Raw genomic sequence first — 20,614 nt, forward strand, 5'->3', positions numbered from 1 at the left:
GGAATCCATAAAAATGACTGTGTTAAGCTAAACACCCAGCGTTAAAAAGAGGGAGGAAAGAAACACATGCTATTGAAATGTAACACAGGAACATGCATCAAAGATCAAAAGGTAACACACACCCAAGTGCACTTGTTAACCAGTTGCCTGCTCATCCAAAACGTATTTTCAACAAGTTTTAGCAAGATTAGATTTGAAAACTTGCATCTCTCTTTTTCTTATGCACATACGTATGTATAAGGAAGCAAGGAGTAAGTTGTATTTGCCTTTTGGGGGAATTATATTCATAAAGCAAATGTCATGAGTAGAAATAAATATTTTCCAAGGCTGTTACAAAAACAATACTCCTTCTAAACTGACACCACTTTCCTGTATTACTGAAAAAAAAAAAGTCACTGGTGCAGGTCCAGCACAATCTCCAGTTTTAAAGCCATCTGGGATAGCTGATATTGTCCTACAGTTAGCGTTTTCAATGAAAATCTGCTGAGATGAGGTATCCCTGCCTAATACAGCATAGGTATTATTGCACTGAGAATAATTTCTGTGTGGTTCTTCTATGGAAGAGTCACCTCCTGCAGCCAATATACTGTGCCTACATTTTTACACTATGCAATTACATGGAGTCCCAGCTTGCATTTTAAATGAACATAAAGTATATATGTATATCATCCATAATGTGGTACTAATGTTCTACTGCCCAAACACAGACATCACCTTCTTCATGTGTATTCACTCATCTATTCCATGGAGAAAAATTAACTGTCCCAAATTAATTTAAAGCATAACTTGCAGAGAATAAATGTATTCTCTTCAGACTTCTGCTTCCTTTCATATTTGAGTTTAGTGCAAGTCTTCAAAAGCTCACTGGCTAAAAACTTACACCGGCCTAGCAAGACTTTTTGTTTAAGAAATCACCGCAAAACAAACGTTGCAACAGCAGCATCAGTTACCTGCAAACTGACTGAAAGCTGCAGAACTCGTCAAAGAAAAGCAGAATAAATGCAGGTCCCAGGGCTGTGCCGCAGCAGAGAAGAAGGGAGTTTAGGAGCACAATTCACACATTGCTTTTTTGCAAAGTTTGACAATCCAGACTACCGAGGTTTAGTAATGCTACTAAGAGCACAGTTCAGGCAGTGTTAAGCTGTGGCAGTGAAACAAAACTACCAGCTACTCACGGGCCTAGATGAACGCTGTATCTTTGGAGGTGGCGGCCGAGGCGGACGGAGTCTTTGCTGCTGTATCAAAGTGGAAACTAAATTAAACAGTCACCTACACGAAAACACCTCTGATTTCGTGGCACGAGCAGTATGAATGCATGGCAACACGTGATTTACCTTAACATCATACTCACCTCACAAAAATACAATTTAATTTTTTTCCCCAAAACAGTGACAAATCTCCTGACCTACAAAGTGCCACAATAGGAAAGGCAGCTGTATCTGCCTGTTGACACAGGCTTAACATAGCTCATGCTAAACCAAAGGCAGCACAATCAGCCCTCCTGACCACATCATCCAAAATTTACCGAGACAACCAAGATGCTCAAGGTGGATTCTTGGACCTCTATGTCCAAGTGTTCTAGACAATACTTATGCAAATGGAAAGAATCCTGCAAAGTAGAATATTCAAAAAAGCTTTCACTAAAATCTTAAGACGCTTATTTTGGTTTCTCATTTTTTAAATTAGCAGTTGGCCAACTCATTGCTTTGTAACAGCACTGGAGCTATTCCAATGCAGTCGCTTTTGACTGAGCCAGCAGCACGACTCTCCTCACACAGATGGCATCTGAAGGTATAGTCTGTTAGACAAGGAATCCACTAACAATTATCAAAATTCTAAATAAACCATCCTACAGTAAAACTTGGCTATTGAGAACACAATCACAGTCAACGTCCTTTCTGTGCAGCCCGTGTACAGGCACTAGCACCTCAGGAGAGCAGAGCCCCACACGGGAATGTCCTGGCCTGACGACAACTGCATCGCTGCCCCCAGCCCACGGTGCCTTCCACAGACAAAACCCCGTCATCCGGACAGAGGGGGAAGAGGACCTGGCAGTGGCAGCCAGCTGCTCCAGACAGAAGAAAGCTCACACAGATTACTGTGTTTCTCTCCAAAAAAGGTTCCAGATTCCTATCTCAGCAGTTCTTCACTCCGTACGAGCACAGTCCTCTCTCAACTACCCTCACATCCTGTAATGGTACAATTCCAGCCTACCCTTTTTCACACCATTTTCATTCTCTTCTTGCATCTCTTCAGACTTTTCTTTCAAATTTCCCATTAAATCATGCTTTTGCATCTGTTGTTTCACTTCTCCTTACTTGTGTTGTCAATGAAGGGGTGCCAGACTGTACACACGTACTTGGCTCAGCTTTTTGGGGTGGGTGAGGAGAAAAAAAAAAAAAAAAGGACACTTGGGATGGAGAGCTGAGGCCAGAATTATTCCCTGTGATAGCTTTCCTCTGTATTTTCCAAGAAAGCAAGTATGAAAACAAAGAACAAAGAGAGAAATGACAAGGTGGAGAGCGGAGGTGGCTGCCATTAGCCCTACTGAACTGCTGCTCTTCTGCACCTTGTATTACTCTGTTCAGTCACAGAAGCTGAGTTATGCTGCTTTGTATCTTCCCGTCTTATCTGCTCAGGCTGAGAGCACAATCTTAAAATATATTTAACTGCTGTTATATGACATAGCATACTTATTTTCCATTATGTTTCAGAAGCATAATGGAAGAGCTGAAAAATCTGAAACTTGCACTTTTTTGTATTTACTTAAAAGACATTCCCTTACAACTACTAACTTAGGCAAAGTATTTGATGAAGCAGAAAAACAAGATGTAATTATTCGTTTACTTATTCAAAAATTTTTATGCCTCCTGCATATATACTCCCCTTTGCTATTTTTTCTCTTTTACTTACCTAGAAATTGTGCACACTTCTACCTTCGCAAATTCTCAAGTAGGTTATTTAGGTGGGAAATTTAAGCATTTTCCTAAAGCCATGGCTAGCAGTGTCTTGAGCACTGTTTATTTTCCATTACTATGTTAATTCAGGTCAAATGTGTTTTTATTGATATAAGAACTACAAGGTGTTACTTAACATGTTGATGTTATAATTTCTTCAGTATTAGTTCATATCACTGAATGTGGTTTTTTTGTTTCAAACATCATACTACAGCCCTGGAAGTTTTTTTGATTTAGGAATCAGTGTTCCCTTTGTATAGCAGAAGCCAGGCTAATTTCTGCAGAAACACTGTAGGACTGGAGCACCAACAGTATTAGCTGACAAACCAATGGCGGCATTGTTAAAGCTTCCAGAAAAAGTGTGACAAAGGCAGACCCTTCAGGGAGGAAGACAGACAGACAACACAGTAGCTGAGGATTACCGTGCGATGGTCAATACATTGATTATTGTCCCTGCAAGGAGACGTACCAACTTAACTTCAGTTACCCACCCATGCACTCGCCTGAGGAAAAGTCTTTTTCTGAGAAATGTGTGGCAGGATTTGTTAATTATCTGCCACATCACTATTTGATTAGACAATGGCAATAAAACCAAGTTTTAAATATTTGAAAAATATGCTTTGTGTATTGGCACCCTCCTCAGCTGAATGACTGTTGTGAGCTGGAGAATACCCATACACAAGTCAGAGTCACAAAGAGGCAGAGCTTTAGATATTCCAGCACAATGTGGAGGAGGCTTAACAGGACTACCATCTCACTGCATACTCCTTGCCTGCAGCCAAACCACACAGCACTAATATTTTACCCCCGTTAGTCCTAATTGACTATCAATTACAAGTCAGACCTTAAAACACCAGGATGCTGGCCTAGAACTCGAAATCGCACACACACTTTTTTTTTTTTTCCCCTTTTGGTCTCTGAGTGACAACTGTAACAATGAAGTACTCCTTTGCAGGAGCTAACACTTTCATAACCTTATCCTGTCACTGCATTATTTTTTCCAGCTGACATTTAAATATCATATATGATTAAGCTTCCATCTCTGATCAAAAAAATAATTTGATGGTGTTTCCACAATAAAGACACACACAAATGCTGCTTTGAGAAAAGGTTAAAAGCTGTAGAAACTTTTGCGTCTCCTGGACTTTTAAATGGGCATCATGTCACAGTTCTCAGTACTTGTAACAACACAGCCAAACCCAACACTCAGATTCAGATTTATCTTATCCACTGAAGTGCTACCAGAAATAAAGTTCATTCTGAGGTCTTGTAAGCATTGCACCACATACGACATTTCTGAACCCCAAAGAGATCCGAGCAGAACGATAAGACCAAACTACATATTGACAGTAGCACGTTCTCTCCATCAAATATGGACAGGGAAACAGTATGGCTTAAATCAGCGTTGTAAAGCACAGAAAAGAGGCAAGGGGCAGGGAGGAGTAACTGACGTGGAGACCCACCAGGAGATATCAGCTATTTGCCCTCTACCAGAGTTTCATTTTTAGTGTTGAGGTTACTACCTGTCACCAGAATGGGATAAGCAAGTGTACTCAAACTACATGAAGACTGTATTTACGGGAAAAGCCACTGATTTGAAGTTAATTTGTTAATGCAGCAAAACACACTGTTTCTGAAAGGTCAGTAGGGGAAGCTGTGTTGGAATATCAACGTAATTACCTGTGCTGTAAGGATGAATGGGTACAAACCAGCACATGGCTATATCGCTAAAAGCTGCTAAATTGCTATTCTAGGTACGTTCCTAAATGTATACAATACAGCTTTTCCTAGGAAGGGAAGAAACGTCTAAATTAGCACCTTCCTACCAATAGCTGTTGACCAGCACACCTTTTAATGCCAGATATTTTCTTAATTGTCTTGTTCTAAATACTTCTGAAGCAACAAGACACAACATTTGCAGAAAGCCAGATCTGGCATTGTTTTACTAATTATCAGACAAGTGATTTCAAGCTATGAGATGCTGGAAGAAGAAAAACCTTCCATTCACTTTTACACTGTAAAAATACTGTTTAAAAATTAGAGATCCCACATCTCATAGGAGCTGTTATATATCCAAGGAAGTTCCACCACACAGCTATTGAGGTTTTTTATACTAGAGAAAACATTACAAAAAATCATTTTTTGTCTGCGAGGTAGCAGCTCATGAGCAGAATATTATCTCAAACTAATTGTGGATGTCTGTTGAGATTATTTTTAAAGTGGGATTCAAAACGGAGCGCTTAGGAGTAAATTAGAGGTTCTATTTCATGTGCAGCAACAAGTGCAACCAGAAAACATTCATAAGGGAAACACAACTAGATGAAAACTAGTTTGTTAGTTCATATAGAAAGAAGTGTTTCTCCTTCTCAATTAGCAGAGAGGGCTGTTTCTAATAATTTCCAGCACAAAGCTTTTCTCCATGAATATCTTATTTCCTTCAGAAATTCAGAACTGGTTTAAAAGCTACTAGCATGTTTTAAAGACAGCCAGCCTGGGAGAGAGATGCATGTCGGAATGTACCCGTGCTCAAACACCTCATGCTGCCAGAGAGCTGAAGTGCTGACTTTGGAAGAATATGCTGGACCTCAACTGAACACTCAATAAAAATTTTTTTAAAAAAGGAGAAAATAACCACACTGAAAAATGTATGGTACCTAAAAAGATTCAGTACAGCAAGCAGACGGAATCTATGAGGCAGCTGTTTTATTATTCACCCAGATCCCTGCACAGGGCACACACTACTTTTTACATACTCCCATATGTACACCTCACAAACTGGGATGACAAGCACAGTGTATGCTTTACAGAATATATTTTTAATTTACACTCTGAAATACTTCAGCAGAAATCTGCTGGGTCCTGTGATAAAAATAATCTCCATGTTTTAAGGGATGCCTCATTCTTCAAGCCATGCTTGTAGATTGGGAAGGCAAAATGAATCTGGTAAAAATGCAGCAATGCCTATAGCTTTGCCAAGAATTTATGGAAGGGGCAGAGAGTGCCACAGTTAAAGACTCTCATTAGTTTAATGAGAAAAATAAGGACTATCTCCTTACCTTTCTAGCCAGGAATCTTCTGTCACATAACAGAGAAGTAGACAGTAAGAGCAGGAAACGAAAGGTAGGTGCCTATAAGCTCCTGCTTTCCCTAACACTGAATAAGGATCTTTATTCCAGGTGTCCAAATCGTATCTGGTGCCATGGGACACTGCCAGAGATGCACAGGTCTATCTCAAAGTCACTGAGAGGAAACTCACTCCTTACTAAAGGCGAAGAAAGGAGTTTTCTGAAAATCTACCTCTGCTTCCTCTCTCTCCTGGCTCAGCCAAACTCTGTCCTTCCTCATGAAGGGTAAAAAAAATAAATTTCTTTTTATGGTGCATATAGACACAGAGCACTGATAACTCATCCTCATTTGGATGATTAATAGATCAACACCATCAACACCATAATCTCATACTGTGCAAACAGTCCCAGAACAGCAAAATTTTAAAAATATTAAATATTATAATGTACAACATACCACAGCTTGCTTTAAATCTAGCACTTGCATGTTACTAACCAGATGCAGATCTCACCTAAACCCAAGAATGAAAGCAGGAAGATGATATCAGGATCATGTATATCTTGTCAAAGTAAAAGGTTCCACCAGATGAAGAAAAAAGGCCTCTCAGCTACATCTTATAATCTGTTTGTTATGGAAGAGCGCCAGGGACAGAAAATCCTAAAACCACAGTTAACACTACTGTGGATTATTATTGTTTATAACCAATGCTACTCTAAAAACACACGGCTCAAATAATAATCCCCATGGCTGCAGAACTGAATGGTATTTTATTTCTTTTGTCTGCAATTGTAGAAGAAAGGAAGAACTCTGAGAATTTGATGGATATATTTTTCTATGTGTGCAGTAAGTGTTGAGCGGACAGACGCATCCAGGCCATGCCCCGGAGAAGCATGTGTTCTTATCTGATGTTGATGGGAGGAATCTCACATAGTAGTGGTTAACTTGTAATGGTATCTGTGGTTTAAAGACATGTCAAGACTTCTGATAACTTCCCAGCTCCAGTGACAGGAAAGTTCATACACTACACAAACCCGCAAAAGATGATACCAATACAATTTAACATTGTGACTACTTAATTCTTCTAGTTCACTTTTTATCTGCTGTGCAGCTGGAAATAAACAAACCCTGACCTCCTCCCATCTATACGTGCATTCAGTTCTAAAATTCTGTAAAAACACCCCATATTATTAAACTGCTATTATTCAGCACTTTGCAGTTTGAAGACTCCTGACGTTCTCCAAAGACGACGACTGCCAGCAGCCTCTCGTTTACCCGGCACAGATCCCAGGTGCCTGCACACCGCAGTTTGGAAACCACAGAAGGTAAGCTACAGGTAGCAGGTATCTCTTCCCATAGGAAACAGAACACAAAATATTCAATTCAATCTAGAGTTGTTCTGGTTCAAAAAACCTTCACACATTTTGTTTCCTGTTTTGTTTATACACAGTGAGGCCTGAGATGACCAGAACAATCATAGTGCAGCCAGCTAAATACCCAAGGCAGGAGCAGGCTGGCATTCTTTTAATCCAGTTTCTAACTGCTCTGTTCTGCTCGCGTAGTGTTTTGACATGAGTGTTCCTTGCTGAGCCTTCCTTCTGCAATGTGCTTCCGCAACCAATGCCGCTTGGGCAAGGGGGCAATTTGCAACGATTCACAAGCTCAAATGCATGCACCATTTTTTTGTTTTGAGAAAGTACCAGAGAAAAAACAAAGAAATTTCTCCTTACAGAATGGGCTAAGTTTCTTTGAGATACTCCCTTTTACACAGACCATTTTACCTGCTCTCCTTGTCCCTTAGGGCAACCACTGGTGCCTTAGTACCATTTGTTGTTACTTCTTACTCTACACTATATAATATGCCCTAGCCTGAAAGCAGCATAACCTTCATTCATAAAGAAAGAGAATAAAAATCACAATTGTCTGTTACATTACTGCATGATGGAAGGACCTATGAAAGAAAACTCCCTTAACTTATTGAACCATGCCCTTTCTGGATTACTGCCAAAACAGCAAGCAGGTTTTTTTCAGAACTATTCACAGAGACAGAACAGGGAAGGGTTTGGGAGAGAATCTGACTGAGATGATGTTCAAATTTCCAAAGGACTTCTACCAAAATGAGGTATATTTTGCAGTGGGTTGTTTTCATTCTGCTTCCCAACATACATGGATGGAGAGACATGTTGCAAAAAATCCCAGACCCCAGGAATGTATTTATCCCCATGTGTTAAAGTCTATCCATCTACTATCTCAGCAGAGTTTAAAATCACAGCTAATAGGTTAACAACTGTTTTTCTTCTGCTTCAAATGAAGAATATCAGAAAGCTGGGGGAATATTCGGCTTCCCAATTTGTACTGACTGCTCACTGCTACCTGCAATGTCTGTTTGACAGGACTGACATTTTGTACCGCTGTGAGATGGGAAAACGTGTGACATTTTTATTCATGGTGGCGTACGCCCTTGTAATGATCAGCCTGGTCGATGTGCTTACTGCAGCAGCCCCGAGCCCTCGGAGAACAAACAAGAACCGAAGGTGCCAGCAGTTCGGCTGCCTTATTAAACACCACCAGGATTCTAACGAAGAGCAACTGCTGGAAAATCTCACTGTCAAATCCTCAAGGACGTTGTCAACATGGAACTAACTACATATATTTTTCATTTAAAATACTGGAAAATCCAGCAATGCAATATTAAATGTAAAGAAAAAAGCCGCACTGTTCTGTGTGTGTTTTCTTTTTTAACTGGTCATTTTGTCAGCTTTACATTGGGCTTTCTGTGGGCCTGATACTGGAATTCAAATCAAGGAGATCATGCAGCCCACATGATTTAAATGTTGGAAAAATGGACATATCCCTTATTATCTTTTAACAGCTATTCCTCTTCAGCAAGCAGAATATTTGCACAGAAAAAAAAAAAAGAAAAAGAGATGGTGTCTCATTTAAGGAGTTCTATAGACAGCAATGACTATCTGCTTCGCTCAGCTTCATCATTCACTGAGGAAGTCCGCATAATTAGGGGGATACTCCTCCACACACACACAAAGTACACGGCTCCTCTATCTCCAGCATGGCACTGCAACTTGGTATTAATCAGTCCAGCTCTGAAGGGCAAATCCAAAAAATGCCTGTCCAAGCAAGCACTCACTGTGGGGTTAGCACTTAAAAGGACTGTATGTTTCACATATTCTCTCCCTTTAATCTTCTAGTTTAATCCAGGGGCCCAGAGGTCAAGTCAGACAGTTCTGGCCTAAGTGCACCTATGAACTTCCTAAGTAATACATAAGAAGCTTCTGGATGCTGATCTGCATTGATAGACGAAGCAAGCCATCCACAAGACCCTCTGAGCTTTTCTCAAGTTGTCAATCCAGGTGATTTGGTTAGCCTTGCATGTACTGGTGTATTTATTTTATATGTATGTATTATTTATAAAACACAATTCTTCTTCCACATGCCAGCAGTGATGGACCAAGATAGTTTCTACAAGATATTTATGGGTTCCTCAACATAACAGGACTAACAAGGAAACTCTGCAGACATGTTACAGCTGCTACTGCTGTCACAGAGCCCTAGGAGGTTGGCTCAACCACAGTATTTTCTCCATACATCCAAGCGTTACGGCGTCTGACTTGCATGTACCCAGGGCAGTAAATTTATTCTGAACATCCCTGTTTATGAAGTGCTTGAAATGCCAAGACAGTTGGAAAACACAAAAAACCCATAGTTCGGGATGTGCTTTTTTGTGGATGAACACATCTGCTGGATGCAGGACTGCAGCCACATAATCGTACTGCAAAGCATGAACTCCTGCATAGCATGAGCTACATACATGCTACATTGCTGTGGCAGCTCAAGAAGACATAGCTCTCTGGTTGCTCATTAGAAAATACTGGTAAGTGCATGAGAGACGTAACCTTTGGGTATGCTCTGCAGGTGGTGTACATCTTCCTGAAGAGAGCGGCCAGGTCTCACTTGTCAAATATTTACACGCATGACAAGAGTGCAAGCCTTTCAGCTACACAACTCCTATCCCATGGAGTGCCATTTCTGCAAATCTTGCACACCACAAAGCATAATTTCAATCAAATGAATTATTTTCTTGCCCACTGACATTGTTTTTACTCCCCCAAGAACACTGTCCCTTAAGAACCTGACGGGACATTTGAGTAGTCTCAAACAGAGATCAGATGGGCACGTGCTCCTGGGCCAATACATTTGCCTTTCTTCCAAGGTGACTTTTACTGAGCAACAGTGAATTATTTTCTGAAAGGAACAGTCAAAGAAAGGAGAAGAAATGAAGGTAGAAAATAAGCTTCCTGAAGACAAAAGAATTTTAAAGACCTAGGCTTACATTTTGCTGTGTAGCAAAAACAAAGAATCAAACGGAAAGAGGGAGGAAACTCCACGTGGCCCAGCCAAAAGGAACAGGGAGACCACAGTGTGCCTCAGTGGGGAAGAGTGGAATGGAAGCTGATTTTCTTAATGAAGGTATCTCTATTGTCAGAACAGTTCCGAGTGGCAACAACGGGAGGCTGGCTTTGCAACAACAGCATACAGTTGCAGGAGTATTGCCCCTGCTGCATGTTTTCCCCCTTCCCCTTTGGTTTCTACCTCAGTGCCACCCAATGCCTGCTGTGAGCCAGGGGAATCTGCTATTGTTCCAATGCACCTGGGTGTGAAGGGAGTCACAGGGTCTGGCAAAGGAGCCTTCCTCCCTTCCCCACTTCATCTCTTTTACCCTGGTGATAATCCCTCCCTCTGCTGTCTCTGGCCTCAGCGATCCAGTTCTGCCTTTCTGGAATGTAGCTGGCCAGTTCTCTCCCCATCTTCCCCCTGACCTCTTAATGCCGTTTAATCTTCTTGAAGAACAATCTCCTCTACAAAGCAGAGTTGTTAGTTCTGCACGTCTAAGTGCAGATCATGAACGGGAAAAATGAACATGTTCCTTTACAGCAAAGGATCAAAACAGCAAATAAATGGCAATTTCCATCTTATGGCCCGCAAAAGTTTAACTGCAGTAAGAATCTGCTGGGAAGAGAACTTGGATAAGTCTTTTCACAGTCAGATAAGCTGCTTGAGTACATGAATATATTTCCCATTTCTTCCACAGTTATTTACATTAGCCCCCAGAATACTAATTCTCCCTAGTTTGCATCCAGAAAGGAATATGACTGAATCTCTTCAGTAAAGACATACTTGGAAGAGCCTTTTGTATTTTATTAAGCTTTACCCTTTGGTGCACAAATGGAATAAAATATTCTATTTGCTGGTAGATAAAAATAAGCCTCAGAAACATAAACACACCTAAGCTGATGAAAGACATTCCAATTACAACAGAAACAATCAGAGAGCTGAACAGAGCTGTCAGTATAACTTGCTTCTAATGAAATGATATCTTTTCCCAACAAATGATGGTTTGGCAGCTTACCATTTGTTGTTCTAATTGTACCAGATCAGTTGTGCTACTGACTGTGTAAAAGGCGACTTATAAATTATGTTTGTTTAGGGTATACAGATACTAAGAACTCCTCAAAAAACACACTTCTGAAATCAGACAAAACTGAACTGCAAAACAGATCAATCAGTTAATGAAAATCACAAAGCAGAAAAGATCTGAGGCTGCTTAACTAAGGCTGCTTAACAGCATCCCTGTCACTGTAGCTCGCCACCGACAGCCATTCAGTGACGGAAGCTGAAATTTCTAGCAGAAACACACCATTCAAGCACTGCTAATGCAAACTCAGAATCTGAAAAATACTATCAAAAGGTCTGCATCCAGTCATTCTTCCTTATTTTGAACATAAAATGATAAGACTGATGATCAAGAGAACTAAAATTTCTGCAGCCATTAGGTGAAAATGCACATCATCTAAAAACAGACAACCAACAAAAACAAAGCAACAGCCAAACAACACTCTCCATCACACCCCCCCAAAAACTGACCCAAACCAAACACATCCAGTATCACAACAGCCCGCAATGTTTCAAGCTGCAAGTCCTGTCAAAGTAGCCTCTAACAGCTGCTTGCTTGGACAAGGAATGTGTTCAACATAGTCACAGTGACACAGCACAGTGTTTATTGTCCAAATAGCTGAAAGATGACAAAGATAAACATGTGCACTCCATCTAAAAAGTGGGAGCGTATGCATGGAAACAAAAGCCACAAACACCTGAGTCACATATCACCTGTACCAGCCATCCCGCTCTGCCTTGGGCAATGGTTATGGGGCCCATGGGGCTTGGCACCGCTGGAAAGGGTCCCAAGGACAGCTGTGGCAGTGGCAGCAAATGCCAGTAGTTGAATTTGCAGCAGTGTTCTAATGTTTTAAGTAAGTTTTGGTCAGGTTTTAAGACAGAAACTAGGAAGAAAGCAAGTGATAAGAAGACATTCACAAAGGAGCACTATTATTTTCCACTATAATGAACCTTACTTTTCCCTGAAACAGAGAGTACTATTAAGTACCACATACTATTCATCTGAATCTTTTTCTTGGCTTGAAAATTGTTCCCTCTTCTCCCCACTCATCTAACCTTCGCTGCCTGCACTGATATTGCTACTTGTTGAGTACAGCTGTATGGCCTCAGAGTCCACGATAACAGTTCCTTCTGTTTGGTTGATCAATATTAAAGGTGCACCCTGAGTAAACCAAAAAAGCATGCAAAGTCGAACTGGACAAAAACCTGTGGTCACGCCCTTCCACTTTGGTCTCCTCATGCAGTCTTATTAAGAACGCTTTGTTTAAATCTCTATTTTCTTGCCCTAGTCTATCTGGCTAAAATCCTTTTTCATGATGACAGAGCGCTTTCCCACAATGTCTTAGTATTACAGAAACCACTGTTAAAACTATTCCATAATAAGCAACCCTCTCAAACAATGCCTGATAACCAGCCACCAAGATGAGCTACAGCACTACGCAATCCCATACAGTTAGATAATTGCTGCTAAATTTTTGAGAACAATCAGCTCAGGTGCTAAACATTCAAAGGTATTTCAAGATATTTTACTGATATTTTTTTGCAGCCTAACAACTGCAGATACACAACTGTATTTGGAAAAGCTACAAACTACCTCACTATAGGGTGAGAGATAACGAGTTAAAATTAAAGGTTGCTGCTGGCTTGCTAGCCCATCCCCCTTTAGCTAATCTGTCATGTAATGAAGAGAAGCACCTAGCATAGGACAGCTAGCTGCCGGCTCACTTACAGCAAGCTGATTAAGAATGTTCAACCAACAGCAGACTGCAGACCTTTCCAACAAAAATAAATAGACTGTATGCAAATGTGTTTGTCACTTTGACAGCATGTCTCAATTAAAGCATCTCGCTGCTGCTGGTAGGCTCTCTCACTGCAGTGGTATGGACGAGGCTTACTGCATTACTGATACACAGGGCTTGACCCTAATCCGCATGCATGCATTTTAAAAAAGTCTGCCTTTGCCATATACAGCAGCATAATACTAGCAGACATAGAAAGCAAGTGACAATGAGAAAAAAGCCTCTTTCATCCTCTTCGGTTTATAAGAACTGTGAATGCACAAACAGCCCTTATTTCAGAGTTCTTGTGGCTTTTTAATTGTTCCCACCTACTGTATTCTAGGCAGAGTTAAAAGTGACACTAAAATCTCTCCCTTTAATCACTAGTTAGAAGCCATCTCCCATTTAAACAGTAAATCTTGCTCCTTTTTTCCTCCCCAAAGCCTTAATTTATATTTCATAAACCTGAAGATCTTTTCCTTTTGAATGAAAGTATGATTTAATTTTCATTTTGGCATTGGGCTACCAGGAAAAAAGGACCCGTGAAAGGACAAAGGCTGTATGTGAGATAGCCCCACAACTGCCAAGGTAGAGCATTTTTTGGAAACCGACATTTGTAATGTAATGACAGTAATAAGCATTTAGCAATCGAGTCTTTCCCCACAGCCAGTGCTTCGGTAAAGGTGATGTGTGTTTCTTTTGACACAGAGAAAGCCATCATTAAAAAATTTGAAGGTGACCATTAAAGAAACCTCATAAATTTAAATTTGCACTTTCCACTCAATTATATATTTCATTAATCTACCAAAATGTTTGAACCATCCATCCTTCATAAAAATCTAAAGGAAAATAACTGGAAGCAGATTATAATATTGTCTGGATTTCTGACTGCTTTAAATGAAATGTAACATTTTCCTAGTAGAGCTAGATGGCTACACTTCTGCAGTAGCTCCAACTCCTCTCAACTGTATTGGCACAGAAAGCCAGAAAAAAGTAAATCACTACTGCAAATATTTAATTGGAAGAGAAGCTGTTTTAAAAAAAACGTCTCCCAGAACTTACATTTAGCAGAGTGGTGAAAGTTATTAAAGAAACAAATCGAATTCTAAAATGATACCGACAACATTGCTCTGAGCAATGATTATATCTCGTGTCGCCCTACCTGGTACCTAAACAGGCAATGAGCTGCACTGACTAGTTTCTGTTAATAGATACTTATCTATAAATATGGCTTGCTTTGCCTCCCTTTTTATAATTATCACTTATTTTACAATTTTTTAAAAATTACACTATGTTTCCTTAGAAGAAATTAGGTATTCACTCCTGTTTTCTGATCATAATACTGTAAAAAATGGATACAGGCAAAGAAAAGAGAAATGTGAACAAATAATGTTATTTTTTGAGTCAGACTACACTTAATAGGGGAATACTAAAAATCTGATAGTAAGTACTGTTATGCTTTTCCACGAAAAATCACAGTAACTGTAACATTTTCTGAATAATTAGCTCTTAAAAAAGCCACACAACCAAACTCACTCTTTTTCAGACATATCAAAAGAAACATTATAAGAGTAACTAATGGGTATAGCTCAGTTGTCAATACTGAAATACAGAGCACACTAATAAGCTATTAATTGACTTTTCCATCTTAGTTCACCACATTTAATTTTCAGAGAACGTTAACGCTTTAATAGTTGGATGTTCCATATTGACACTAATGATCTGGCTAGATAACAGAGGACATTTTAAATTATACATCCTCAGTCCTGAGGGCTAGAGCACTTTGCATGCTAAAAGAACAGCAAAATAGTTTATAGAATTGCTATAATAATTATACTTCCCTCCCCATTCACTTGGATTTTTTTTTCCTCAAACTCATCATATGAACAAAAGGAATCAGTAAAGCCCAGAAAAATCAGGTCTTTATAATCCCACAGAAACAGATACAGCAGAAATGAATGTGTAACAACATAATTCAGTTACAAAAAATAATGAAACAATGGCATATTTATTATCATGACTTTTCTGTGAACTAGTTTTGCTGAGTCACACAATTTAAAGAAACCTAGCACTAAGACATACCTGACCAAAATGCACTGTGATTGGTCTTCTGTCCTCTCTTAATTTAGGGTCCTTCTTGTCAACCAATGGAGACGGTGCTGTCCTTGGTAGAGATTCCTCCGGTGCTGCAGAACATCCATTCTCAGCAATGTCCTGTATGGTAGGAAAAGGTGAATAGCATGGCCAGGAACACTCTTGATTGAGGGTAAGGGGCACAAAGGAGACACTAGAGGATAATGTTGACTAACAAATTTGATGTTAGGGAAAAAAACCCAAAGAACAGAAAACATCATTAGGATAAAACATTTCATTGCACTTCGTCAATCAGAGCTTGTACACAACCCATGTCGCATGCAAAGAGACACATTCAATAAAATGCCTGACTTAAACATGCAAAAGCCAGAAAACATACAGGGAGAAAAAACCCCATAGCTCAAAATTTCTATTCTAGGAACAAATTCAACAGAAACCCAGGAAGAGGGCTATTTTGCTTTTTGTAAACCTAAATGAAAACAGTGATTCTATTTACGTACTGCACAGAATTATCTGTAGCAGAGCAATTACTTATGGAAGTGGCAAGGAGAGATGAAACTTGCAGCTTAGTTAGCTTTCCATTTTATCTTTGAGTCTGTGTATAGAGAATATGCCTTCAGGGGATCCTATAAAACAAACTGCTGCCTAGCAGGATGCTCTTTTGCTTTGCTTTGCTTTTGCTTTTGACATTAGTCCCCATCTTCAGAAGTAAAGTGACCCACCAGCCTAGGTTAGAAGACTTGGCAAGTGTATCTATGGTATACGTAACAGAGATTTTGAAAAAGACAAAGGCATGGAGACCTAAGGAATCAGACAAGGAGAAAAGAGTTTGAAAGTCAGTTGAGAAATAGTCTGTAACGCAGTGGGCCCCAAACCTTACATCTCTTTGCAACAATGTCAAGGAAATAATGCTTGGTAAATATAGAGAGAAACCTGCTCACACTGTCGCTCTGCAAGACTGACCTAAGGTTGGCTGCTGACACAGACATTGCTTTGATTCACTGACCTTTGACATGCCCCCTCAAGTCTCCGTCTTGCTAAGGTACAATAATGAGACATGTAAGCTGATGGCCAATTAGAAATGGTTCTTTTGGACACAGACTGACCTAATGTGTTTAGGTCAAATGAAACAAAAAGCTGGATGGACTTTCTAAGGGGCTTTGTCTGCTCCAAGAGAAGCTGAGAGACCTTTTTAGATCCAGCTGGTAGAGCAGTGGTTCGCCAATATGGGCATAAGGATCGTGGGGAAATTAACAACTTGTTAAGGTCAAACTAGAGAGAAAAACTTTTTCCTCCCCCCAGCCTCCAGCTGCACAATGCTACCTCGTCTTTAAAAAAATTCAACAAAGTACACTGAATTAGTAACAAAGAGCCCCAAAAAGGTAAATGACAAGTAACTGAAGCTTCTGTCCAACTCATACCTCAGCTCCAAAACACCAAAAGGGACCTGGTCAGTTTTGGAATCACGTAACATATGGCAGCAATGTGTATTGTTCTGAAATGTAATGACATTAAATACAAACTTTCTTTACGTATTTCTGTACTAGTATAGCCATATTAAATGTGCACCAAGCTTCAGACCTCTTATGTACGTGCCATAAAGGTGCACACCACTTTCCAAGCCACCTGACCTGCACTGAACAGTGGGTGTTCCCAGCACTTCAGAGCTTTCCGAGTTCCACCCAGAGCTGGGGCTCCAACCAAGCCAAGAGACAGCTGGGAATCAATGGAAAGCAAAGCATCTTCCCTTCCAGGCCAAATTTCCAGAAAAATGTAAAACAGATGCAAAAGTTGGGACATCAGGTGAATAGGAGGAGAAAAAAGATACAGACAGATCAAGCCATCAAGCAAAACTCCCTAAGATGTTTAATGATCACTGCAAATCCTTGCAGCTTTTATTGCCATGGATTTGCTGTACGTCTCCAATGATATAAATGCAGCAGCTTGGTTGGTGCCCGTGGGCAGTTCTTTGTACTGCAGTGCATCATACCGTGTAGGTATGTCCTAGGTCTGACTTCTCAGCTCCGTTGTGTCCCCAGAAGAGGGATTTGGTATAAGGCAGCAAGACATTCCTGAAGTAGCTTTAGTCATACATATTATTCAGGATAACAACAGAAAACATAAAACCTATCCCTCCCAAAAAATGGGAATAAATGGAAGGTGATAAGTTACTCATTACTGGAGTAAATTCTCCATAAATGCAAAAAATTTGCAACATTTCAGTGACTTTTTAATGAAAAGGAAATGTAATTTACGGATAGTCTTAAAAAACAAAAACATATTTTGGCTAAGGAGAAAAAGATACTTTATAGATTACTGGAAAAAGAGAATTACAATGATCTATGACACTCCATAATCATCTCCATATATAAACAGTGCTTCCCCTAACAACAGCCTGTTCAGGTGAAATCTTTACTACCTATTTACTTCAGATGAGGAACTTCAGAGAATGAGTAAGATATACACTTACAGATATGTAAAGTGCCCTGTAAACTGCATAAGGTTTTCTTCTGTTTAAACACGCACTTGTAATTTTTCTAGGGACCTTTTGTAATGGACTACAAATACAGTCTATTAGAAGAAAAAAAAAAAAACACATTCCAGAATGTCCTAGAAGGATTCTTCAGGTTATTCTATAAATTTCTAAATGAGTTGGTTCTAGCCATACTGACAATAAAGCACTGACAACAGCCCACTGATAACAGACATTAAGCCCTGTGTGGCTCTAGTAAGTAAAATAATGTTGAATACATTAACACCAAGTGCCCAACCATTTATATAAATTGTCTTATCGAGAAGCTTTCAGTAAGTTACATTCTCCTTACTGAAAGTTGAGGATGGTACCATCCATATTCCTCCTTCTTCCTAATTCTATGTAGTTAAGCTTCAAACAAGTCAATAACAAAGTGACTTGACCACCATGGTCCATTTGTGAAATGGAAAAAGCAGATTTTATTAAAAAAAAAAAAAGAAAATAAAAGAAAGAAAAAGAAGAAAGAAAAAAGTGCTATATCAGATATAAAATAAAGCTACCATGCTGTATCTATTAACAATTATTTGCTATCACTCCTAAGAATCCTCTGAAAACTATTTCTGTTGCTTTGAAATACTGCACCACAAATGAACAAGGGATGGAAATAGAACCCCATTCAATCTCTACTATCATATTAAAGAAGGACCTTACACACACCACAGTGACCTCTCAACAGGTCAATCCTGCATTTCCCATTTGCAATTCAAACCCAAGACTGGAGCAGACCAAGGGCAAAATGGGCTCTTGATTATATTTAAGAGGTCACCATTGCTATGCAGAGTTGTAGGAAGCAGACCTCTAGCTTTATTGCATTTTTAAATTCTATCTCGTACAGAAGCTGCTCATATTTGGCAGCAAAAACTGGAAAAGGGATGTTTACATTTGACTTTTCCTTACCAGTGGCTTGCATACTTTTTGTGTTAATAATGGAAAATAGTATGTTAAAATGCAGTGGACAGTAAGTTCAGTTTAAAAATAACCTTCGGTTATCCTTAGCAGATGAAAGACTACCATCCTAAATTTGGCAAAAATTAAGTATCTAACGATGCCAGAATTTCAAACAGTTATCACTTGCACAAACAAGTAAGTAAACACATGAAAAATACAATGTTCTCAGATGAAAATTGCTGAGGATACACTAACAGACTTGTCAACAGAGCAGCACACACATTTAGAGTAAAAATAACATGAGGGTGGCCAAAACAATCCTTGCTATTTTATCACTTTAAACAAAGCAATACCTCATTTTAGAGTTACCTTCCTATCTTGCATTGGAAATGGAGAAGAGGACGGGATAGAAACGAATAGACTTAATGAAGAAAGGAGAGGTGGAGCAGTATGGATCAACTGGTCATAGAAATCTTTTAAGATCTTGTGAAACCATATGTTGAACAATCATGCTTAACCATCTTACTTACAGAAATGCCACATAATAAAGAAGGTGAAACAAAATTGGGCCATTTATTTGTAAATGTTATGTGCGGTTTTTAAAAAGAATGCTTGCTGCTTGAAAGACTAGGAAGACAACAATAATCATAAAACAAAGCAATGAATGAATGAGACATTTCTCAGCCTTTTATACAAATGTCACAGAATAAGCATACCATTATCTTAGCATTTAAAACACAGGAAGACAATCTGGTCATTTTACACAGCCCCAACTGCTTTAGAAATGCACGTAAGAAGGCCAAACATTTTATTATTCACGAAGGTTATGTCCAGAAGTGAAACACATGGAATTACACAAAAAATTCCATGTACAAGAAAACTGCTTCATGTTTCTAATATTTTCATATTATACCTAAAGTAGTGACATATACAGCAGTAAGTGTAATGAAATAAAACAGCATTAAAAGCATCCGAAGCAACTTTATCCTCCTCAAAAATCTCTAGCAATATAAAGACAGATTTGGGAAACAACAAACAGTTTGAGTATTTTTTCTTCAATAATTCAAATTTGAAATGAATACCAACTCTAATTTAATTCCTTTATGCCTAAACTCTGCAGTAGACGCTCCAGAAACATGTAAATCCTTTTCCCAATGACCAACACTCTACTATTTTCCCTGAGAGATTACTTTAGAAATAACAATTTGTCACTTGCAAAAAGTTCACTTCCATTACTATAGGAAAGATCTCCCAGTTCACATGAAGTCCTCTCCACAGTGCCCCAGCACAAAGGACAGGAGAGGGACCACTCCAAATAGAACACTCGATTTTCTGGCTTTTGTGGGTTTAAGTCAGAGTCTTAATATATTTGAAGACAGTTTGTTGGTATTTTTTTTTCTGTGAATATTTCTAACAGTGTGAAAAATCCAGGACAGCTGGTAATGCATTTTGAAGTGTGCTAACAACACTGTATCAAACAGCTTCCTATTGATCACATAATGCTTTGTGCGGCTAAGTATTTCATACATGGTGCTTATACATTTTGAATAAGAACTTCAAGTACCTTTTGCTTCAAGCGGTTTTTCACTTCTTTTATTCCCATTTTTGCATGATCTTTTGCCTGCATGAAAAATTAATTTAAGTTAAAATTCTCTTCTATTGCCAACACTGACAATACTTGATTTCAGTGCATCAAGATTCACCTTCCCTAGTTACTAACAATGGCCAGGAAAAAATTGTAGCAGGATACTGAAAACATCTTAAAACAAATAGAAAGCTAAAAAACCCCCAAACAAACAAAAGACCAACACCACATATTTGTCGCAAAA

General features: G+C 39.2%; 1 protein-coding gene across 1 annotated transcript in view; it reads right to left on the reverse strand.

Moving 5' to 3' along the window:
• Positions 1–20,614, reverse strand: part of LOC104461891 (DENN domain-containing protein 1A-like) — a gene marked incomplete at its 5' end in the record, with an annotated part of 83,238 nt that overhangs the window by 16,299 nt on the left and 46,325 nt on the right. The window contains 3 exon segments of the mRNA XM_010073631.1: positions 1,176–1,235; positions 15,353–15,484; positions 20,350–20,406. Coding sequence (XP_010071933.1) covers positions 1,176–1,235; positions 15,353–15,484; positions 20,350–20,406 — 249 coding nt within the window.

This window comes from Pterocles gutturalis, unplaced genomic scaffold (genome assembly GCF_000699245.1).
Source record: "Pterocles gutturalis isolate BGI_N339 unplaced genomic scaffold, ASM69924v1 scaffold26982, whole genome shotgun sequence".
NCBI lineage: Eukaryota > Metazoa > Chordata > Aves > Pterocliformes > Pteroclidae > Pterocles > Pterocles gutturalis.